This window comes from Protobothrops mucrosquamatus, unplaced genomic scaffold (assembly GCF_001527695.2).
Source record: "Protobothrops mucrosquamatus isolate PMUCROS unplaced genomic scaffold, P.Mucros_1.0 scaffold813, whole genome shotgun sequence".
Taxonomy (NCBI): domain Eukaryota; kingdom Metazoa; phylum Chordata; class Lepidosauria; order Squamata; family Viperidae; genus Protobothrops; species Protobothrops mucrosquamatus.
In genome coordinates this window covers 180,686-207,001 of record NW_015387076.1, presented here as the reverse complement: position 1 = coordinate 207,001, position 26,316 = coordinate 180,686, and the positions used below count along the sequence as shown (strand labels likewise).

At 33.3% G+C, this 26,316-nt stretch overlaps 1 protein-coding gene across 1 annotated transcript in view; it reads right to left on the bottom strand.

Annotated features, from left to right (window-relative positions):
• Positions 1-26,316, bottom strand: part of CADM2 (cell adhesion molecule 2) — a 159,905-nt gene that overhangs the window by 42,953 nt on the left and 90,636 nt on the right. The window contains exons 6-7 of the mRNA XM_015818887.1: positions 21,502-21,672; positions 12,544-12,634 (exon numbers count right to left, since the gene is read on the bottom strand). Of these exons, the coding sequence (XP_015674373.1) occupies positions 12,544-12,634; positions 21,502-21,672 (262 nt within the window). The remainder of the gene's footprint in view (positions 1-12,543; positions 12,635-21,501; positions 21,673-26,316) is intronic.

Sequence of the window (26,316 nt, the reverse complement as noted above, 5' to 3'; positions counted from 1 at the left end):
AATCCAAGATTACAAGAAATCAATTTTTAGTACCCAAGTAATCTTTCAGATATGCTTTATGTTTATTTGCTTCAGAGTTCAGGCTTCTTTGTTTATGGCTCAATGTTCAAATACGAGTACCTTCAAAAATGATGAGTAACAGTCCCCTTCTTTTTTTCCAGATATTTTTCTCATGAAGCATTACAAATAACCCAAATTATATTTTAAATATAAAGTATAACAATGTATCTGGAATATAAACACAAATTATTTGATTCAATGTTCTATGTTTAGTTATGTCTTCTCTCTTTTAAATTTTGCTTTATTTGGGAGATAACAGTGCATTCCTGTGCATGGTCAAACCAAACCAAACCAAACAAACAAATAAAAAAGCAGGACACGAAGAACTCCAAGTGGAAATTCACTTCTACAGCTCACAAGCCATGTGTGGCACATAGACTATGATCAATAGATTCTCCCTTAGGGCAGTATTTCCAAATTTTAATAACGCTATTTGGTGCCAATAAGACAAGTTTTCTTCTCTTTCTAAATAAAAAAATATAGTAAATTAATAAAAGTAAATATTTTTCCAAACTATGAGAAAAAGAAAAGCCTGGCCTCAACTATATGCATTTTAGGAACACAGTGACTCATGAGGTTAGGACACTGGGCTGAGTATTGGCAGGTTTGAGTTCATGGCCCTGTTGCTGCACAGGGTGGAGTGAGCTCCTGTCACATGCTCCAGCTCCTGCTGACCCAGCAATTTGAAAATGTAGATAGATGCAAGTAGATAGATGGGTACTATGTTAGTGGACAACTTAATGGGGCAATGAAAGGAGCCTCCAACTGGGCATTCCCTGGGCAATGGTAATGTCACTGTTCAATCCTTTCAACTTTGAAATGTTTTGGCGGTCCTGACACAACTATAGTAGTAGTGTAGTACTACTATACTAGTAGCTTTATGCATGGTGAAACTTTCCCATTTTACATTTTTCTCTACCAACTCATTGCTTTATATTCTACAAGCTTTAACTTCTATCTCAACACAGTGCTCAGCCACCAAAAGATGTCCATCCCTCATGTATAGGCATATCCCAAACCATTTTACCTGGTAATACACTCAATTTCTAAGTAAATATAGATAAAACTATACTGCCAGAGACAACACAACTAGAGAATAGAGTATAAGTGCAACACAGTATAGACATGGTCTTGCAGAAAATATGCTGTTATTTCTAATTCTAATAATTGCATTATTCATGTGTGTGCACACACACACAAACATGAATAATGTAATTTACACTGTTTTAAAATATTTTTTTCATAAGAGAAAAAATATTTTCAAGAAATCTTAAATACTATTAATCTTCTGATATCATATTTTCCCCCAATTTACATTAATCACACACACACACACACCTCCACACATGAATAATGTAATTTGGGGAAAATATGATATCAGAAGATTAATAATGTTCAAGATTTCTTGGAAATATTTTTTTTTTCTCTTATGAAAAAAATATTTTAAAACAGTGCAAAATTCATTTTGAGAGGGGAAAAATAAATGCATTCCAAATATAACAGTATTTCAAACTGCAAAGAAGCATTTTCTGGATAAAGTAAGTGTTTCAATACTTCATTTATTATTTTACCTGTGCTGAGTCTGATTATTCTGTCCTCTGGCTAACCTCCAAACCCAAAGCTAGAAGCCCAAGGGAAATTCTTATCTAGCAAACAGATGAGCTTTGAAGCCAATTTTGCACATGTAATTTAGCAGAAAACATTTATGTTCAAACTCTGTGCATTTCTGCTAAAACGCTGACTTAACTTATTTCTCCTAAGGTATAGAAGAATAGGTACTAAATTTAGCAGACAAAAATCTCTAATGATTTAAAACCAACTTCGTAAGATACATATTTTCTCATCTTCAGTTCACTCATAATTTCTCATCTTAACGGCTTCTTTGCACATTTCAGTGAGATCTAAAAATAAATATATAGGTTAATTTATCAAACATATATATGTTGTGAATACTAAATAATGAAAAGGCAAACTATTTTAAAACTACAAGAAATGTCCTACATTATTTTAAAGTATTATACATGTTTTCTTATTTTTATGCCTGGAAAAGGTTAAAAAAGGTGATACTGATACAATATATGAAATTGTGACATGACTACAAATAGCAGTTGAGGTCTCCGCAATTTTATAGTGCAGTTTTATCTTACAAAATCTTACAGAGCTCAGATAGAAGAAGAATGAGAACACTGATGAGGTAAGATTCAAGAAAGAAAATAAAGGTGTTTTTTTCTGATACCTCACTACATTATATCCCTTCATCTGCAGAAACAGAATTATTGAACAAAAATGGAATATATTAATATCCCCAACTGTATTTCATTAGCATTAACAACACAGCTCTCAATTAATTCCAGTAATTTGTAACCACCATTAGATGCACTCACTTGAATGTTTCATTATCTCGATACAGCTTACATTTGCATATTTTTGGAACATATACAGTATATGCTAATAGATTTAGTAACCATTGTTCACATATTTTAAGAAGAGAAACTTTAGAATCCTATAGAATTTTTATTTATTAAATCTGCTAATAAATATAAAAGGAAGGCATTGATTGCTACATATGTCCTTTAGGGTACTAGCATGCTTGTAAAGGAAACACTAACCTAAAATCTAAACTATAACCGTCCCTTTATTCCTCCTGATTATATTGCAAATTGCTTTTAAATGTGAGGATAATTAAAACGCTGACTAGTGCAAATGCAATGTGGGAAAAGGAACTGCCATTCAGGGATGGCAAGTTATGCCAAAGTGCCAAATCACCTCATATAAACAGCCACATAAAGCAATATTCCCAAACTGGATTCATCTAAACTCATTCTGCATTTTGTGTTTGAAGCTTTTTAATCTTCCAACATAAGACTGATTCATTTATTAATTTTAAAAGATTTTTTTTTAAAAAAGTCTTAATTTTCTAAAGATAAATGCTAACAATCCAAAAATAGCAAAAGCCAGGCAAACAGCCCAGTATCCCAAATGAATCATGAATGACATCAAGCTGACTTGAGCATCAGATCAAAAAGATAAATCAGTGGCATGCTGCATAGGGAATGTAGTCATATGCCAGGAAATCAGGAAATTAGCCAGCAGTCAAGAAATCAGGGCAAGACAAGCTAGGAACTTTGTCCAAAGTTAAAACAAGAAGAAAACAGGAGTAAAAATAAGTAGTCATACACTAATTTTGGTCAGCAAATTCAAGGGTGTATGAATTTCTTACATTCTATAGTATGGGAACAATTTAATGTGGTAAGTCTTAAATTATTAAGCTTCTTTTTTAAGCCCATGTTTTATGCCCTTATCAATTTTCTACAAGCCTGGATAGAAGATGGAAAGGGAAGTAAGATGATTTGGTGTGACTGTGGTAAAGCCTATATTAGTCATAGTTTGAAGATGATAGAAGGTTCAGTTCTTAATTGATTTATTCACTTTTTTATATTTCTATCTATATCTCCTACCAGTCAAGAACAATGGAATTAAGCCCACCCAGCCCGATATAGACTGTTGTCCCAGATTTCTATTTCTTAGGAAATGAGAAGGCATTCTGGAAAAAAGTGTACAGTATATGCTTGATCTTTCTTATTTTTTGATTTTACACTAAACCCATACCCACTCACATCACCTCCTTTTAAGTAAACATGAATAGGAATACTACTTTATTTCCCCCTAGTTGTCATGGTTACCTGAGTCTTATTTCCTTATTGTCTTGAGTATTAATTGTTGTTGAAACAAAATCAGAGTTTCAATAAAGCAAACGACAAGGAAAAAAGAACTTGGGGATAGTTTCCTTGAAAAAAAAAGCATCATGGTCATAACAATCTGGATAGTAGGAGAACACATCTGCCTTTCCATATCAAGTATTATTTAAAATCCAAATCATTTTAACATGAGAGATAGTTTGGCATAGTGGTAAGATGCTGGCCTTGAAATAAAAATCTACTAAAAGCAACATTTTAAGTATTACAGTAAATTATTAAATCAGCATCATCCCAGAGTATATGTGAGACAGTTTAAAAACAGAAAGTGCTGGTCAGGAATTATGTGTTCTTGTAGCTGTTATACATTTGTTTACATTACATTATGTACAACTACATTGTACATTAACAGTTGTTCAGGTTGCCTGGGCGGTGACCAGTTGCTTGAGTCCATGCAATGAGGCTGGCTCCTTTAAGAGAGAGCATAGTTGTTTTAGCATTAAAGATGGTAGTGCGTTCCCCCCCTCCCCCAAGAAACAGTAGATGGATCCAACACATTTTTATAATTATCAATTCGTCTCAAATTTGCCTTTATTCAGGAAGTCTGTTGAGAAGGTCGTCAAGACTATAGTTGCAGAGGATTGTGCAGGAAACTGGGGGTTTTTTTTACCCCAGGTCAGTGATTAGTACAGACAGGCATTGTTGTACTTGCTGAAGACCTTTGAAGTGAAGCTGGGATGGAGGCGATGTATCCATCTTTGATTACCTTCATCTCTTAGTTAACTTTGAAGCCCTCAACTATGGTATCTTTGCGGGCCAATTATGATATCTGAGAATTGGAGGCACTATATTATGGCAGTTTTTCTCCTTTCTCAAAGACCAGTTCCAGTTGGTGCTATGGGGGTTAGAGATTGTACCTTTGGTACTTATTTGTGTGGTGAGAGTTCTCTTCCCCATTTAACATGTACATAAACTTCAACATTACTGGGGAAAGTTATCCATTGCTGCCGGATCCAGTTATCAGTTTGGGCTTCACAAATCTGGGGATTTTTCATATTTAGTCTTGGAGATCCCTACTCAAGACTGATGGTCAAATTGGGGGTCATTTGGAATTCTCAGCTCCTACTCATTAAATTATTTTGCTTCTTGTTATTTTTTATGAGATTATACCTAGTAGGAAAAGTTGTGGTTTCCTTTCAAATTCAAATTCTAAGATATTTTTGCATTATATTATGTATATATTTCCAGTGTATTGGGGGTGAGTTGCATGTTCACTACATGTGATCAAATATTTATTCTATTTCATGACGTTTCCCTTATATATTGATGTATAATTTCTGTATTTTAGATATTACCGATAGAGCTATATACAGTCTGTAAAACATTTTGTAATTTTTTAAAGTTAAATTTGATGTACAATATATAGCTTTAGTCCACAATTCTTTCCATTGTTATGTGGTAACTAAGGTTTGCATCCATTTTACATTTTTTTTGTTTGTTCTGCCTCTGTGTCATACCTATATAAAAATTTATAGATGGTGTTGGTTTTATACTTTCAAATTCTGTTTATTTGTTAATATTCCCCTTTCTTCTTGAGATATGATTTATCTTTCCAATGATTTGTAAATATATCACCTATGGTGTATTGAAGCATTCACTTAGTAATCTTGCTGTGTTTTTAACCTATTAATAGAATCTGATTGAACTATATTTGCATACGTAATTACATTTTTCTTGCTATAACTACCTCTCACATGAAAAACATTGAAGAAGCTAGAACTGAACCTGTCAGACATATTATTATGTTTGTGGAATTTTATTCTATTATTGGATTTGGTCTAATATTATCTCCTTTTAAGTTCTTATCTTGATTTGTATATCTATGAAGTCCATTGGCCAAGTTAACTCCTTCCAAGTTTGCCATTCTGCTATCAGTTATCCAGGTAGGCAGCCTGCTTTATGGTACAATTTAAAGTATGGAAGAGCAAGGCTACCTTTTCTGTTTGGAATTTTGCAGGATTTTTTAATTTAATGTTCCATGTGAATGTGGCATTAGGTTCTTGCTATTCTTGTAAGATTCTGTCTGAAATTTGAATTGGTGTCATTTAAAATAAATAGTAAATTTGGATTTGTACATTTATTTCCATAATTGCATTTTTTCTTAACAAAAATAATCTTATATTCTTCGACCTTTAAAGGTTCCTCTTAATCTCTTGCCATAAATTAACATAATTATTTTGATGTTTCTTGATTGTCAGGTGCAAACCAAGATATCCCACTGAGTGAACTGATAGCCCGATTCTTCTTGCAAAAAACCCCCAAAAAACACAAAATCTTCATTAATTAAAAATATTGTAAATATTTTTGTTTTCTGAACATTAACTTTATATCCAAAATATTGTGCATAATTATGAATTATTTACATTAAATTTTATTTTGTGGTTCTATTATACTTAATATTGCATTATCCACATGGTTTTTAAGCTTATATTTCTCTCCACAAATTTTGAAACCTGTTATTTATCACTTTATCATTTTTTTCTGCAAGTATTTCCAGCACAATGATAAATAGTAAAGGAGAGAATAGACATCCTTCTTTGTTCTCTTATTGATTTGAAAATGTTGATTAGAAATTATGACTATAGCTATAATCTTTGCTTTTGCCATAGATACATGCTTTTAACACAAGCTAGAAATACCTCTCTGAGGTTCATTTCATTTGGTACTACAACATGAAGTGTTGCTGCAAATAGTTAAAGGCGTTTTTCACATCCAAGAAAAATTGTGCAGCTTTTTTCTTCTTTTTCAAAAATGTGTCTTCTATTTTGCTGATTACACATACTTTTCATGGAATAGAAATTAGCTTATTGCACTGAATGTCACCATAGACAATATAATGTACTCAAAGTAGTACAGGGGTGTCAAATTGCTGGCCCACAGGCCAGATGTGTCATGCCGAAACCGCACCCACCCCATTGCTGGCAATGGAAAAAAAGTTGTGATACATCGCAACACGTCACATGATGTTGCGAGTTTGACACCCCTGATGTAGTAAATATAAAATGTATGCATGTCCTTTATATTTTTCTTTATGTGTGATGTTTGACCTTAATAGTTATTTATATTAACCGTGATAATTTGTTGATCAGATCAAAAATAAACAGATTCCTTCTCTTTCTTAAAATATTGAATTCCTAGCATGAATGAACTAAGTTGAGATCTTGATTGCAGAAGATTTTTTGTCATGTATTCATTTTTTCTCATATTAACTTTTAGATTGGCAAACTTTTGATTATTGTATTTGGTTTAAGATTAAACGAAACAGGTAAAAAAAATCTATATATATTCCTACTTATGGAAGACTCTTAGCACCTGCCCTGTTAGCAGTTAGTATTAAGGAAATATATTTCTGTACTATCGTGCTTTTTATATCCCAAGTTTTAACCTATTTTATTTAGTGGTTTGATTTATCTTGTTATCTCCAGAATCTTCTCGGCTTATAAATCTGACACATTGGCAGGAAAGATCTAAAAGTTGGGAAATGAATTTGAACTTCCTGCCAACACTCTCCATTGCGATGGATAAGAAGTCTATATACTGGCATAGGAACTCTTGAAATCATTAATGCTTAATCTCCTTCTGTTCCTTAATTAAATCACTAAGCAGCACTATATGACATTAGTTGGCCATTAACAAGACTGAAATTTTTGAATATCCTTAAAAAAGATGTACTGCATAACCAACCTACATTTAGGGGTGTTTCCTTTATTATGTAGAAGTTATTATTTCTTGTTTTAATTTGAAAATTCATTTGAAAACCACACTATTTTGCTTGAATCTTTTTTCTAAGATAGTGATTTTCAAACTCATAATTTCTATGCAGGTATTTATTATAGTTCTCCAATGCTGGATTACTATGATACCTCAGAAACTCCAGCTGGATATTTGAAGAATTCTGAAGAAAATGAAGGGAGCTAGAATATATATTTTGTATATTTTTTTAAATGACATCCAAGATAAACAGCTTTATAAGAACAGCATATTCTGACTAGCTCTAAGTTTGCATTATTGTACTCTGGAACTCCAGATGATTTCAAAAGTGAGGACCTATCAGATGAATAGCTGTTATCTAGTTTTCCAGTGTCCTGATGTTCTTCCAGCAGTTGACCTCAGAGACAGAGTGAGTTTACTTTTAGTGTATTTCTTGGTAGCTTACAGGCAACTGAAGACAAATTAACTATATTGTATTGCATTTGAACCTGGCAAACTGATCTTTCATTGATCTATGTCATGGGAGTCCAAGAAAGCTGGGCAAATTTCTGATTAGTCCATTTTGATGAAATTCCAAGAGAACCAGTTCCTGATTATCTTGTCCCTGAACTAGGTTGCTGATTGATTCTTTGCATGGGTAGACTTCTAATTGGTCTATTTTGAAGTATTTCATGGCTTGTCTTTGAGCAGAAATCTGTGAGGTGTTCTTGTTGCTGAAGCTGCTGAAAATACTTTTTGATTAGTTAAGACCAGTATATTCTTGGTGTGGCATAAAACTGGGAACCATATTTTTTTTATTTTCAAACTGCTTCGTCTTTACAGATCTCAATAGTTTTTCTATGTAGTCACATATGGTAATGGCTTTTAGGTTGTTTATCTACTAGTATTCCAATAAGGTCTGTGACATTTCAATGTAAGGTATAAACACATTTCCTACTAGAAATGGTTTGTCTTTCAATATATCTTTATTGTTGCTAGATTACATATGCACCTGATCTCGTTAGCTTGTAGAGCAGGAGTGTCAAACTGCCGGTCTGCAGGCCAGATGCATCATGATAAAACCCTCCCATTGGAAAAAAGTCGTGATATATCGCGACATGGCACATGACATTGTGAGTTTGACACCTCTGTTGTAGAGCATTACAAATTCTAGAATAGTATATTTTAAAAGAGTTATTGGTGAAATATAAGTAGCCTTGCAATTAAAAAATATCAGATTTCAAATACAACTTTTTAATATTCCAAATCTACTTGCAAAGGTTAGGGAACTTTTTTCCTGTTTTCTTTTCTTTATAGATTTATTCAGTTTATGGTTGTGGAGGCAAGGGGAAGGGGAGACAACATGAACTCTACCCTTTTGCACTTCCATTGTGACACTCTATGCCAGGGGTCTTCAAACTTGGCCCTTTTATGACTTGTGGACTTCAACTCCCAGAATTCCTCAGCCAGGCACACTGGCTGAGGAATTCTGGAAGTTGAAGTCTACAAGTCATAAAAGGGCCAAGTTAGAAGACCTCTGCTCTATGCAAATACTAATGGTAAAACTTGCATTGTGATCTTGCAACATATCTGACCTTTCAAGGTAGGGCAAACCAAGAAAAAGATATTGCAGGAATTCCTGCAACTTGATTTTATTGTTGTAGGATGTAATAACAGAAGTTTGGAAACTTGTAGAGCTTTTCTCTGCCCCACCTATAGTGCAGAATTAAGGCATGTTTATTTTGTCCAGGACTGAGATATTTACTGTCTGTTATCTGCTTATGGCTTCTACACTCCTTTGCCTTTCTCTAAATCACACTTTTGTCATTTTGATGAAACTTCTGTACAAGCCTATGATCTTGATGTAAAGATGGTCCTATCCATTGTTTTGCAACAGCATATGTCAAGGTCAATACATCATTCTCTTACCATTGTGGTGGCGAACCCATGGCACGCAGAGCCTTCTCTGTGGGCATGCACACTGTCACCCCAGTCCTAGGCCTCCGCCGCCGTGTGCAAAAAAAAAAAAGGTTCAATCAATCAATTTCAACTTCTCATGGGAAAAAAAAAGATCTCGCAAGTTGGAATTGCTTGATTGAACTTTATTTTCAGTCCCACACAGCAGCAGAGGAAGTGATGTGTCGGAGCTGGAAAAAAGGTGTCGTGTGGGGGTGGGGGCAGTGGCAGGAGCCACGCCCATCCAGTGGGCCATGCCCATCCAGCAAGCCACGCTCACCCGGCGATACATAAGTGGGTTTTGGGTTGTAGTTTGGGCACCCGGTCTCTAAAAGGTTCGCCACCACTGTCTTACCATCTTTCCAGCATCCATTTTAGTTTCTTTTTTTTTCCCAGATGCTAAATCAGAACCAAAGAAAATCCCTATCTCCAATCTTTTTGGAGACAAGTTTTATAATTAACTTTTTCTTCTAACTTCATAATTAAAAAAGCCAATTTTTATGGTAGTTTGCCTTAAAAGGTCACTGCGATAATTACATCTCAAAATTACAATTAAAATATTCCCCCCCCCACAGGAATTAGGTCTGCAGTTGGCTTGACTAGTTTTGAGAATTTTTAAGATTATAGTTATTATGTTGTGACTCTGTTCAGAATTAACCAATTATATTCAAACTGATGGTATACATTTACCATCAATTAAATGACTGATCAAGGCCATGTAAAGCTCAGCTATTGTAGTAGGATTTTTCAGACATTTACTCAGTTGCCTCTTACAGCAAAAGCCATAGTCTGCAAAGAGCTTACAAAGCATAAAAGGGATTTCACTGTTGGAAAGTATTATTCAGGAGAAAGGTACAAAACAATTTACAAGGCACTGGATATACCATGAAATATAGTGAAGATAGTCATCAACAAGTGTAGAAAAAATGGAACAGTGACATTGTCAAAAACTGGATGTCCCTTTAAAATTGATTAAAAAAACCCAAGAAGGTCTGGGAGGTTACCAAGATTTTTACAACAACATTAAACGAGCTGCAGGAATTTCTGGCAACTACTGGTTGTGTACTACATGGGGTATGTCTGAGTTGTGAGGTAGGTGGCAAGATGGAAGCCTTTTCTTACAACATCCAAAAATCTACATTTTGCAAAAATCTACATCAAGTCTGACAAAAACGTTGAAAAAAATGTGATGAGACCAAGGGCGAACTTTTTGCCCACGATTCCAAAAAGTACGTTTGGCACAAAAACAACACTGTGCATTATCAAAAGCACACTATACCCACAGTAAAGCATGATGGTGACAGCATTATGCCTTGGGGTTGCTTTTCTTCAGTTAGAACTGCAGTTTTAGTCAAAATGGAGGGAATAATAAACAGTTCCAAATATTAATTAATTTTGGACAAAACCTTCAGGCCTTTGTTAATCTGATGAAGATGAAGATAAATTTCACTTTTTAATACAATGACCCAATTCAAGAAAAGAATTACTTCACCAGAAGAAGACCAAAGTTTTGGAATTGTCCAGGTGAGAGCCAGGATGCAAATCCAATTGAAAATCTGTGAGGTAACCTGAAAAGGGCTGTGACAGGATGCCCTTACAATCTGACAGATTTGGAGTGCTTTTGTAAGGAAAAGCGGGAAAGGATTCACAGGGCAAGATGCTTCCTGCTGATAGGCTTCTTCCCCAAAAGATTGAATGCTGTCATAAAATCAAAAGATGTTCCACAAAGTATTATTTTAAGGGTTATGCAACCATATTATTATACACTTTTTGTTATTTTGTCCTCTAAAAGATTTTAGATTGTCTTTCAATTGAATTGTACAGCTTATGTATATTAAAGGTGGAAAAAGTTCTAAAGTAAATTATCTTGATCTGATTTTTTTTTTTTACGTCTCAAAACCTGGCATTTTAACAGGATATGTAGACTTTTTATATCCACTGTATGGGGCTTTTAAATTTAAAAACTAGCCCTCGGAAAGGTACCTGACAAATCAATGCGGAGCTTTCAGCACTAGTGTTATGTGCAAATCTGAATAAATAAATCTAATAAATAGACTGCAGGTTTTAAGTTGTCTTCAAAAGTATATTGTGATAATATAATTGACTGGTAAAAAATCATTGTTGCTTGTGTTACTTTGTTGTCTTCCTATTGAAGTGGGAGCAGAATAGCAAATTAATCGTAAATAGACCACTTTCTGAGTAAGAAAAACTGGACTGCTAATAGTGTATTCTTTAGAAAAACAGCCAGGATATATACATGTCTCCCTAACACTTACAGCAAATTCTTCCATCCAAATTTCAAGATTGGTTACTCCATCGATATTCTTTGTAGAAATACAAGTCCCAGACTTGGCAATACCTTGCCTGAAGTGTAGTATGCAAACATAACTAAACAAATTAAAAAGCATGTGTGTTGAGAGCATCTAACATAATACTGAGAAGTGGAACGTGATCATTTGAATTATTTCTCACAATGGTAGGTGGATATAATACTGTTCATATTTACTTAGTAGTAAATTATAATCAATTTTAAAATATATTCAGAATGAATTTAACATTTGTTTGTAAAGAAATAAACATTCATGGTTAACTTCAAACATATTCACCTTCACTCTCTTAATGCTATTTTAAAATTGGAATACTTGAAAAAACATTTGCATACATCACTAAATTTCCAATTACCATGTAAATGACAACTGAAAGAAACAGAGGATCAACACTTTAGTTAAAAAAGTGTTGATTGTAGAAGCTTTTCATCAGATGTGAGACTTTACTTTGAGAATATGTACCTATCCGTCTGATGATATGAACAGCAAATAAGACTGCAATTCTTTCAGGTAGAAATAGCTTTCTTTAAAAAAATGCACAGCAGGAATCCTTTCCCAAGACTAAAATAAATGACAAAGTAAAAGACCAGTCTTCCATAGACATTTAATGAAGACATGCTTCAAGGGATTTTCTGTAGTAGAGATCATTTTACACCCCAGGACAAAAGAAAAACAGTACAGCTTTGCAGTCAGAAGCTGCAATCAAAGGAGAATAAAGAAAATAACAAAAACACGTCGCTTGTTAAATCACTTACAATGGTTTTCCTTTGGATTCACAAATCAAAGTTATAGATAGTCCTTCTTCTGGCCACAGTGTAGAAGGTATTATTTTAACGGAAGGAATATCTAGAAAAAATAATATTTATAAAATCAGATTAAAATTGTACTGTGCAAATTATGAAAGCAACATCAGATTCACTTGTGGATGAGGTAACCTTGGAACTTATTTAAGCTATGATACTGAATTCAGGTGGTTGTATGAATCTGTACAATGAAATAATATTTTTAGTGTTTAAGAACAGAGAACGGCTATATGGGATCTAGAGATCATTACAATATGATAGTAAGATATACAGAGAAAAGTATGGTCTAAAGTAGATCTTACAGAATATTTTACATTCACAAGGTAGGCAGCGATGCAACAGTAAATTTGACCTAATGACAGGTTGGAACATGAACAGTCCTAGCCTTGTTATGTCAGCTATAATTATTTCCTGCATCATCTCTCTTCCTGTGGAAATTTTGCTGTTCATTTCAAAACCAGTGGACTTTCATTAATACATTGTACATGAAATTTCAAAACCACAAATGACAAACATAACATATAGCTTAATTGAAGTACTAGTAATATATCTAAAACTTATTATTGTTCTTTTGATTTTGTATTTGATATTCATTTTTTAAATTAGGGATATCTCTTTCACAGCTTCTGAATACTTTCATATGGAAGCATAGCTTTCGTTAGTTTTGTGCACTATTCATTGTAGTAAAATCCACTTCTTGCAATGACCTTGCTTTGACCTGTTTACCAGCTAAACTACAAAAACAGTATTTAGTTAGCCCATCGGTTTATGTTCATATACACATGGCTGGCTTTATTAGAGAGATCTATAACCAAAATGCTTGATTCCAGTCACTCAGCAATATCTGCTCCATCCATTCCTAGTACCCCTTTCATGCATATTTTATTGATGCCTGAAAAGGGCTTGATGCTTGAACATATGTAATTATGTAGAAGCCTGGCAGTGGTGAAATCTTGGATTAGAATCTAAAAGATTATACTGAAAATATTAGGCTAATAGTGCTTAGTACATGTTTTGAGAATATGAAAGGAGTTAAGACAAAATGTTCATCAAATGCAAACATATTCAACGAACAATTTGTAAAGAAATTTAGATAAAATGTATTTTTGTTTTGCAATGTGGAAAAAGAATGGAAATTATGCAGAAACAAGGTATGCATCAATACATTTTTATCTTTTCCTTCTTAACCTATATTTGACATGGTCACAGATTATATGGCTTTCCCATCAAAGGTTCAACATGACTGGCTTTGCATTAGGCAAAATATGGTAAACTCCTAAGCTTCAGGAAATGGAGGAAAAATATCTAATCATTCTCATCTTTCTGAGAGGATACTTTTATGTTAATAATTGGATTAGATGAATGGCCTGTTCATCAAATCATATTATACAAATGCATTGCAAACAATACCCTTAAGGCTTCAAACAAGTTGAGATGCTACATGTATTCTGTACTTGTAGTGTGGTGCTCATAAGAATGACATGCTACCATTTTGGTGCTACTCAAGCTACACTGAAGAATTTCTTTCAAAAGGTAATTAACACGACTCAGGAAAAGCAGCCTTGGGAACAGTGTGGTGATGTACATCAATATTCTCAGTTATGTCTATCAGGCTGAATGGACACTAAAACACCATTCATTTTAAGTGACCATATTTATCATAATACTCTGTATTCTCATGATAAATGGCAGTTGTAGAGGTTATTCAAATAGCTCCTATACAGTAATAGAAGCCATACATTGTCTTGAAATTGTGCAATTAATATATAAAGCTAATAAAAATGCAGCAAATATAAACAAATTTCATTTCTCAAAATAAAGTACAAGTAAAATTGCATTCTAACTAAAACAATGAAGTAATGTAGTTATTTACATTCATTTATTTATTTATTTATTTATTTATTTATTTATTTATTTATTTATTTATTTATTTATTCATTCATTCAATTTATATCCCGCCCTTCTCCTTACCGGAGACATAAAATAGGAAACTATGTTCAAAACCAAACTATGTAGCAGGTGAAGAATAAACTATATGAAATGAATGCAACCAGCATTCTAGTCCTGAAACAATTTACTTGGAATAGTTATAACTGTGGTAAGATGTAGTGTTTGAGAGTCATATGATAGTTACAGAAATTAAACCAGGTGAATGGTCCTGTAAAAATGAAGAATATTGAAAGATGGAACAATAACCCACACACTACAATTATACATTTAAAAGAATCTTGTTTTCTGCATTCTAATCTTCACACAAAAGCCTTACTTATTATTAAACAGTGTGAATGCACATTATAAACACTTTATTTAGTTCTTAGAAATAATATGAATTGCCAAATTCAATTAGATACTTTCAAAAAGGTAATTCCTTAATCTCTTTGTTATCAGCTTTGCGAATGTTTACTTGAATGCTCTGAGAATGGTTAACTATATTTCTGTTCTCTCCTCTATACAGCCCTTGAGTGTGAAAATTTAATTTTATAGACATTGAGAAAGTATAGTTGTGGGAAAAAACAAAGAGAGAGAAGGAAGGAAAAGGAGATTTTCTTGTATATGATCTGAAAGACCTCCCTAAGTTTTCAAAAGCTGTGGGAGAAGAAGTGTTGAACAAGAATAATCTGTTTCTGTGTAGAGCTGTTCAGAAGAGCCTTGGGATTTAAGATATGATCACCTGGATGCCTAATTTAATATATTGAGATGAGCTATTACATTGAATTGATTATTGTCTTGTATTTGATTTCATGTATATTGTGATAATTACAATATATTACTATGAGTGATTTTGGAGTATGCAGATAATAAGGTAATAAGATATAATAAGGTAATAAGATATAATAAGGTAATGATATAACAAATAATAGATGATCGATATAGAATATTTACATGCTTTTCCTGTATTTTTTTCTCTGATTTTAGAATCCTAGATATGCATATTTTGCATATTGTTTAAAACTAGCAAATGTGTGAGGGTATAACCTTTGATTAAAAGCTACTCAAATAGTCATTTTCATTAATGTACAATAAGCATCAACAGAGCAGTTATTCACATTATGATGTCCTCTTCTATCAACCACACTGAGCTAGATAATTGGTCAAAGTTCTTAAAAATTTAGACCCAAACACTTGGACAGCAATTCATGAAAAAAAATTCTTGATAAATTACATGAGTACATCCATGTAATTTATCAGCTTATTTCCTACAGTAATGCATACCTGTAAACAAACTAAGCCAACTATTGAATCCTTAAAAATGGCACTGAGGGACACACTATGTCTGAATATTTTGCAAATGTGGCTAATCGCCATTTACAGATATATTTTAGGAATTTATTTAAATTAATTCTAAAGGTTCTGAAAAATAAGTTAGGAAGATTGTTATTAAATCATCTGACCATTTTCTTCCAACAAAGATGATGCTGTGCAGAGATGCTGTTAAATCTTGAGGGTAAATGCTTTCCTATGAAATGGGAGATAACATCTGCTAAATTGTCTTCCAAAAATGCTATATATAAGATGAGACTTTGCCTAGGTCAGTGATGGCGAACCTTTTAGAGACTGAATGCCCAAACTGCAACCCAAAACCCACTTATGCATCGTCAAGTGCCGGGTGGGTATGGCCCATTGGGTGGTGTGGCCCATTGGGTGGGCGTGGCTGCGGTGGTAACGGCAGACTGGGTGGGACTAAAAAGTTCAATCAATCAATTCCAACTTTCCAAGATCTTTTTTTTTCCCGCGAGAAGTTGAAATTGACTGATTGAATCTTTTTTTTTTTTTGCACACGGCGGCAGACGCCTAAAGCGAAAATGTTTTCTAAAACCCAGCTGAGGGCCTAGGACTGGGGCGACGGCGCACGTGCCTACAGAGAGGGCTCTGAGTGCCGCCTCTGGCACCCGTGCCATAAGTTCACTACCACTGGCCTAGATCATTCTAGATATCGATGTTGCAGGCCCTTCCTAATGCTGTGACAAAGCAGACTACAGTTAGGCTATTAAATGAAGCCAATTCAAGTAATTAAATGGAGATGTCAGGAGACAAAATAATCATCTATTTAATTCATTTTAATTTATTACCAGGAAAGGTGGAAAAGTGTAGTTTGGTTTGGTTTCAAACCATGGTCCTGTTGTTAGAGTTTAAAGACTACTTTGCAATTTTTATAGTTACTCATATCTGTAAAAAACTATTATTCTGGTTTGTGGCTTATGACATATCTATCATGTGTTTGGTAGTCAGATATTTCATCTAATAAAAATTATGCTTCTTTCATCCAAATGAAGTTTATACGGTAAGGACTATGTAGATTATGTAATAAACTGGAAACATTTCTTTCTCTTTCTAAAAAAAAGCCACACTTTTAACACCTGCAACTCACTTAAGAAAGTAAATGTTTCAGACATAGCATACTAACGCAGCGAGTGCTTGTGACTAAGATTTTAAAAATAATTTTCATAACATTTCATATCCAAGAGTGCACCTGCTGTAGTATTGCGTTGCTAAACTCATTTGCCAATATATTTACATTCCTATTTAATTTTTGTGCAGACTATCAGCAATTCTTCCCTGTAAGTATTTCAGAGCAATTAGTATGTTTTATTCTTCATATATCTGGTTTTCTTTCTACTATTTTATTCAAAAACTGAACTGAAAATAATTTCAAAGTTTTATGATATAACAATGTCTGCATATTTAAAGTGTTAATATAATTCATAGCGGACTCTTTCCGCTATGTGTTAAAAATGGACAGTGATTAATATATACATATACATATACATACATACATACATACATACATACATACATACATACAAACACACACACACACACACACACACACACATATATATACAAATCACTGTCCATTTTTAACACATAGCGGAAAGATAGATAGATAGGTAGATAGATAGATAGATAGATAGATAGATAGATAGATAGATAGATAGATAGATAGATAGATAGATAGATATAGAGAGATATGTATATGTATGTATATAGCATGTGTATGTGTGTGTTATGTATGTGTATGGGTAGATATATACAGAATGACAGAATGTCATTTTTAATGTGGGCCAGTGTGCTCACAGTAAAAAATGACAATAAGGGTTATCTCTTCTATCTTCAGCCTTTTCACAAAAAAATGTTTCTGAACCCCAACTCCAGAATAAGTCTGGAAAATAAAAAGAGCAAAAAATATTTTTAACCACCTAATAATAACATTATAGAATCAGTCTTATTTTTCAGTGGTTTCTTTCTTAATTTTCTGGACAGTATTAAAAAAATACAATATATGATAATCAAATATAAGCATTGAATTAATTATATATTATGCATAATATACTTTAAATATAAAATAATATACTTTAGTTTTTGAAATTTGTATGAAACAAACCTATGAAATTGATATTATTTTAGTTATATGACGAAAACCATCCAGAGAGATAGCTGAGAGAAAATAAAGAAGAGAAAGTATTCTAGAGAAAATAAATGACAACTAGATATTGCACTTTTAATAGGAAATGTATATTCTGAAATAAATATTATTTTTGCAAAAGTATTATCACAATAGTTATTAGGCAATGTTTATTAGGCAATTACTAGGTATTTTTATGTTATTTACTTTAGTATGTGGTAATATACCCTATTACTAAATTTACTTCTTAGTTTTAACTTAAGGCCTGTATCTTAAGAAATTTGAATATAGCAATGAACTCATTAGTTATGCTTAAAAATCCAACATTCTTTTAATAAAATAAATCAGTAAGATATTGATCTATGCCTTCAATATTTTATAGTATTTTTCAAGTCACTGATTCCCTTTTAAATTATTGCATTATAGATATATAGTTATATAATTATGCTTAATGAAGAGCACAGTATAATGCAGTGATGGCGAACCTTTTAGAGACCGAGTGCCCAAAACCTGGCCCCAGCCCTGCTCCACCCCCTGCCTCTCCCCTGCCCCACCCCCACTCCGCCTGCCCGCAGGACCACTCACCGCCTCCAGGGCCTGCCGCAGATCGCCCAGCAGTGCCATGGCGGTCACACCCTTTGCCCACGCCCCGCAGCATCAACTGTGCGCAATGGGGCGTGAGGACAGAGTCTTGTCTACACTGCCTGGCTGCCATGTCCTTGGCTGCACTGCTCGCATGGGCCACGCTCGGGGGTGACTCTTCTCCAGGAGGGCTGTTGGTGAGGGAGTCGCTGGGGCGGCAAGGCTGGGGCAACGGCACGTGTGCCCACAGAGAGGGCTCCAAGTGCCACCTCTGGCACCCGTGCCATAGGTTCGCCACCACTGGTATAATGTATACATTGAAGAAGGAACCTGGGTTCATTCTAGTTCATGCCTTGCACTTTTGCTTTAACAGATGCCTTCTCCTTTTTTTGGTATTAAAGTAAATGCAGTAAGCAGTGAAAACTATGTAAAACCCACTGATTTTTCACAAAATATGTGACATTTTCTAGAGGTGAACAGTATCTTCTATCATCCATAAAACAGAGTTGCAATTGATATTACTGCTTTGCACTGTGTTATCTCTTCTGAGACTATTGGTAATGTTCTCTGTTAAAAACCACTTTTCTTTCCTCACTAAATGCAGGTTCTATGACCATGATGAACTTAATATCAGTACAAGTTAGCTAATGAATAACCGCAACAATTATTTAAATTTAACTTATAGAGGTAAAATCAAGGAAGGAATAAATTGAAACACACATTTTGGGGAAATTATTGAGAAGTTTAATTTGAGAGATAGGACACAAATAACTCTTTTCTCTCACTTATTCAACCCAAACTTGCCAATTTCTATTCCTGCTCAGATGAAATAGAATTAATGAAGAGCCCAAAATAGAATGTGGTACACATTCTTTCTCTATAGTATCATGAAAAACCATAGCTAGTGTCCATAGGCTCCTTCATGATTCTTCTATCATTATCATTTTTGTAGCATTCTCAATATATCTAAACACAAAAGTGAAATAGCAAATAGTTGGAAATTGCTTTCTGTAGCTTTCTGTAGCAGGACTGTACACAATGGTGTAGGAAGATCCAGAATAGATTCTAGCCATCTTTCTTTAAAACCAATGTAACAATGTTTTTTTACCTACATATACTACTATACTGTAAATCTTTTGCTAATACCACTGTTTCTAAAAAATAAAAAAAATATTGAAAATAATCACATTGCTAAATTTGCTAATAGTTTTTCAAATTATATTACAAAAATTCTACAAATATCATGAATCAAAGCCGTATCAAATGTTTTTACTGTATAAGGGTATTTGAATCAGATGTTTTATATCCAATCATTAAGTTTGCACCTCAGGAGAGGAGAAATAATTACTGTATGCTTTAGTTTACAGCACAATCTTATAGATGTTTTCTTAATCCACACCAATAGTATTTATGTCCAGTTAATTGCTTCAGTATTACAATCTGCAGCTTGAGAAGAGCAGCACGAGTGTCTTATGGTATCTTTGTAATTTTTTAATTTATAAATATAGCAAAATAATTACAGTACATATACATACATGCTGATGGAGTTTTCTGCAATGAACCAAGAAAAAAAAATCTTGGATGGAAAAATAGATGGTTCATGTGGTTTTAATGCACAATAGGTATGAAAACAACAAATTCCATACTAGGGCTCATAAGGAAAGAAATTGAAAGTAACTTTTCTAATGCCCTTATACAAATTTGTGGTTATTTCTCCATCAGGAACACTACATACAAATCTAGCACCAATATTTGTCACAATTACCAGTTTGGAAATTTCAGGTTCCAAGTCTGATAAGTTTCCTTATGTAAATCTATAGAAAAAATCCAGGGCAGTATAAAGAATTGGATCTTCTTTTGTTAAGTTTCCAATTACTTCCAATTTCTTAATCAGATAGATCTATAATGATAAGTTATATTGACAACTAAAATAGTTAAAAATAATGCATATTGAGACTAGAGATTAATAAAGACTAACAGTTGACATAAATATTCTGACTAATAAGCCACAGTATATAGTACACTTCATGCAGCAGTCCCTACATAAAAAATAAATAAAATAATCAGATTCAATGTAAGCTAGGGTTTTAAACAATAGCTTTTTGCTGTTATTATTTTGATAGTTTTAATATATAAGGTCAAAAGGAATTAAAAATTATGTTTATTTAAAAAAAATATGTCAGGTGTAAAAAGAATAGGCAGAACAAATACCATTAATATTTTGATGTTTCAATCTAAAATACTCAAATTGGTTTTTCTGAATAATTTTAACAGATACAAAAACTTTTCAGAACAACAAACAAGATATGTGATTTTCCATAATTTAAAACAATAAAAATATATCAAATGTTTTATTTCTGAAAAGACAAGAAAAAAGAAGTATAAAAATGTTAATACATTTCACCTCAAGTTTTATTCAATTTCTGAAAATTTAGAAATGCTGTACTATATTTTAGTATCTTATTTCAATCAAAATATAATTTTGGTGGTATTGGATTCATGACTTCAAGTTGTAATTTGTTCGCTATTTAAAGGATGCATAAACCAAGTAGACATGTTTTGTCAGGACTCATGAGATGTTCTAATTTAGGTATCCAAACATCCAGCACGAATATGATTTCCACGTATCACAGTCACATGGAACTAATTAGCTTTTAGCTGTATGAGTCCATACATAACTTCTATGGACATCTACGAATCAATAGATAATTGTAGCAATATCAAGACATGGACAATATTGTGATAGTTATTTAATAATGTTACATCCCCATTGTGTTGTTACACATATTTTAAATAATTTTTAAAATTATAACTATAGAAGGAAAATGTAATGTCCAAAACTCCAAATAATGAATAAAATCTCAAAACATAAAGAATATTCACACTAGTTCATCATTCATAAAATTCAGATACGTAATACTTACAGTGTATTTCTAGGACTTGCATTGCTATCTGAGGTGTGGAATTCAACGATTCATGATCTACTCTGCAACTTACAACTGCACCATCATCAGAACGATCTGCTCTGTAATTCATTGTGCTGCTAACAGTAAATGTTTTCCGATTTGCATCCTCTTCTTTTAAATATTTAACATCTGTAAAAATAAAGTTTGCTATAATTTAGCATCAAGGGCTGACAATAAAAGGCAAAAGAAGACTACAGAACATAAAATCATTTTAAAATAGCAAATAAAAAATGTACCTTTCATCATATTTGCTTATCTTATCAAGGCAAACAAGTTCTATTTCCCGACATTCCTTTGTCTTACAGAACTATCCATGTTGTCATTCCCAAATGTACACAGACACAGATGGGAAATGCAATTTCAATAAGAACCAAAAGACAGAACTGTCAGAATGAGATTCTGCTCCTCATTATCTTTAATATAATTAGATTGCAATCCAAATATTTTTCCCTTAAGACTATTTTCTTTCCTCACGCCTTTTTTTTCCTCCTTTTATCTATTGCTATTTTAATCATTGTCAAATTTGCTTTGTTTATCTTTTCCTTTTCAGTATGCACAAACAATATTAAGTAACAAAACAATGGAGATCTTAAAACTAAGTAATCAGCTTCAGACTAAAACCTTTATTGTACAAAAAAATACTTTGATGTAACCTGCAGCAATTTTTTCATGTTATTTTCAATTCTGGATAAAAAAGCCAAATAATTTTACACTTATTAATACTGACATTTGAAACTATTATTAAGATTATTTAACATTTCTTTCTTTTTTTGTATCCTTATTGATATGAGCTGTTTAAACATTGCAGTGGTGACATTTTTTAATCAATACTGTACAAATACCACAACAGGTAGTCCTCCATTATGACCGCAATTCAGCCCAAAATCTCTATTGCTGAGAGAGACAGTTGTTAAATGAGTTTTGTCCCACTTTACAACCTTTCTGGCCATAGCTGATAGGTTGTTAGGTGAATCACTGCAATTGTTAATAACACTATTGTTAGTAACACAGTTCTTTGCTTGTTAGATGAATCACTGCAGAAGTTAGTAAGACAGTTATTAAGTTGTGAAGTGAATTTGACTTCCCCTTTCACTTTGCTTGTCAGAAGGTCACAAAAGGTGATCACGTGATCCCAAGATCCTGCAACCGTTGTAATTTTGAATAGTCACTAAGTGAACTGTTGTTAAGTTCATGACTACATGTTTAGCAAAACAATGTATATATTGTGTAAGTTTTATAACAAAATAATAAGAAAATCACTATAAAAAAAAGAAATAGAACATTTTTTTTTTGAAATGATCTTAGGGTTTTTAGAAATCCACTCATTTTTTAAAATGTTTACGCAAAAAGCTATTTATTTTGTATTTGTACTTACACCTATGTAACATTACATTATTTCTTTTCATGGTCAGTAAATTACATAAAGAGATTAAAAGAAAATATATTGGAGAAAGACCATAAAAAAAAATTAAATACACCACACTATTCACTACATTTTCTATACAATTTTGTTCTTATAATTTATCCTGCAGAGACATCACGCTGCCAATGAAAGTGTGTATAGTCAAGGCCATGGATTTTCCAGTTGCAAAGTTGGACCATAAGAAAGGCTGAGCGCCAAAGAATTGAGGCCTTTGAACTATGGTGCTGAAGAAGACTCCTGCGAGTCCCTTGGACTGCAAAGTGTTCCAACCAGTCAGTCCTAGAAGAGATCAACCCCGACTGTTCTTTAGAAGGCCAGATCCTGAAGTTGAAACTCAAATACTTTGGCAACCTAATGAGAAGGAAGGACTCACTGGAGAAGGGCCTAATGCTGGGAAAGATTGAGGGCAACAGAAGAAGGGGATGACAGAGAATGAGGTGGCTGGATGGAGTCACTGAAGCAGTAGGCGGGAGCTTAAATGGACTCCAGAAGATGGTAGAGGACAGGAAGGCCTGGAGGAGCGTTGTCCATGGGGTCGCGATGGGTCGGACACGACTTCACAATTAACAACAACAACAATTTATCCTGCCACATCCATTCATAGATATTCATAGATTACCTTTTGTCTATAACTATCCTTATTTTGTGGGAAGGGAATCGCATCCAACCCACAATTTTTTCTGCCTTTTTTCTCTCTTAATCACATAGTAATAGAATGCATGAAGGCTAAATATTTTATATTAATTTACACAAGATAGAGGTGATTCTGATAAATAATTTAGGAAAATCAGTCTGGAATGGGACAATTCCTGCATAACATACCTGTATTTTATTGTATATATGGTACACAGTTGAATATCTGTTTTTGTATTTAAGAGTTAATATGGTTTTAGAGAGTAGAGATGAAAATTTTATGAAATTGTGTGTAGTAATGTGTTTTTCTCTCTAACATTAGACCTCTAAAGTCCCAAAAGCACTTAATTTGAGATAATGCATTTAGTTAAATTTTGGAATGCATAACAATTAAAAACAAATGGGTATGTTTTATAAATATACCATTTTGAGTTTTTTCATTGACAAGATTAATGTGAGAATCATTCATTCCATGGTTCATCAGCTGTTGTCTAAGTCAGTTCCCACCAACTGAAGTGACACGACCCTTTTGTACTCTTTCTGTGCTTGTAATAAAAACAACTTTTACAGTTGTGTGCTGCTCTTTTGAATCTATCCGGAATAGGTATTCTGAATTTCTGTATTATGTATTTCTTTGCTGCCATAAAAGTGCAATCTGATTTTTTTAAAAACTCAGGTTGTTTAATCCATAGCAATTGTTATTCCATAATGTTAATCACTGTTGGGTTTTGGAAGAAAACCATGCAGTTTTAGAGAAATTATAAAATATGCAGTCAAAGTATGGAACAACGTTTATGTACATAAATTATGAATGTCATGATACATTTTGGTTTATTGTCTAAAAAAGCCTCCCTGCAGCATTTTGGATTACAGGAAAGTGAAACTTCAGGGAAAAAAGTATTGGATTTGAATGTGTCCTCAAAACTTTATTCAAAATAAACAAAAGAAGCAAGTTGTTTCAGTTTTATAAACTTCATTAATTCTCATTTGACGAATATGATTACAATCTTCTGAGAACTGAATACATAAATTGAATACATAAATAACAATTTATAAAAAAATCAGTGCTTAAAAATAATGTATCACACTCAGTTTGATATGATCAATTGTTAGGTGTGGCTATGGGATATGATCTGTAAAATCCACATGTTGAATAGCAGCAAAGACTCTTGTATCAGAGATGTGGTATGATTGTGTAGTATAGGACAAAGACAAACTATATAAAGGACATGATCATAAATGTTAGAAAATTGAAATTACAGAAACAGTACAGAGATATCCTTTCCTACTGAAACTCATCTTGTGATATGAAAGGGAGATTAATAACTGCTGTGACACCCATACCCAAGTCTGTTCCATGGTTTCAGTTCCATAACATATAAATATATCTTGATTATGAAAAAACTAATTTGGAAAACATAGACATGCTGTTGTACAGAGTTTTTTATATATCTCTTTCAGATATTTCAAAGAGTTTGAATAATTGGCTAATTTACTAAAATACATATCATTCACAGCTTCTATGAAATAAATAGGAGCAGTTACTCTATCAGAGGCACTAGTGCTGCTTGCAAAAATCCATGAATTGATTTAATTAAAAAAATCATACAAATTCATGGAGTGCATTAATACTGAAATGAAAATTCTCCAGGAGAAAAAGAATACGAAAAAAAATGCGAGGGGAAAAAAATCACCAAAGGTTTTCAAAAGTCCAGATTATCTATTGTTTCTTTGAGGTTGAAGCCCTTTATTGATTTACCTATAAGTAAGCCTGATTTAGAGTATTTTTTTTTACACCTGCCTTTTCCAAGAAGCCTATTCTCCATTAATTATCCATACCCATGATACTATTTGGATTAAGAAAGTCATATAAGGCAGAAAAGGAGTAAGAAATGATAAAACAATGAAATTAAAATCATGAGATGAGAAAAAGTAAAGGCTAGAATGGAATGGAATGGAATGGAATGGAATAGAATAGAACAGAACAGAACAGAACAGAACTGGAAGGGACCTTGGAGGTCTTCTAGTCCAGCCCCCCACTTAAGCAGGAGAATCTATACCATTTCAGACAAGTGACTGTCTAGTCTCTTCTTAAAAATCTCCAGTGATGGAGCGCCCACAATTTCTGGAGGCAAGTGGTTCCACTGGTTAATTGTCCTCCCTATCAGGAAGTTTCTCCTTAATTCTAGGTTGCTTTTCTCTTTGTTCAGTTTCCAACCATTGTTTCTTGTCCTGCCCTCTGGTGCTTTGGAGAAGAATGGGACCCCCTCGTCTTTATGGCAGCCCCTCAAATATTGGAATATTGCTATCATGTCGCCCCTGTTTCTTCTTTTCTTTAAACTAGCCAAACCCAAGTCCTGCAGCCGTTCTTCGTATGTTTTAGTCTCCAGGTCTTTGATCATCTTAGTTGCTCTTCTCTGAATTTTTTCCAAATTCTCAACAACTTTTTTGTGATATTTTGACCAAAATTGGCTGCAGTATTCCAGGTGTGGTCTTACTAGGATTTTATAAAGCGGTACTAATACTTTGGTGATCTTGATTCTATGCCTCTGTTTATACAACCCAGGATTGTATTAGCTTTTTTGGCTGCTGCTGCACACTGCTGGCTCATGGTCAAGTGATCATCCACTAGTTACTGTTTTTAAGCCAGGTCTTGCTCAATCTGTACTTGTATATTTCAATTTTCCTGCCTAAATGTAAAACTTTGCTTTTCTCCA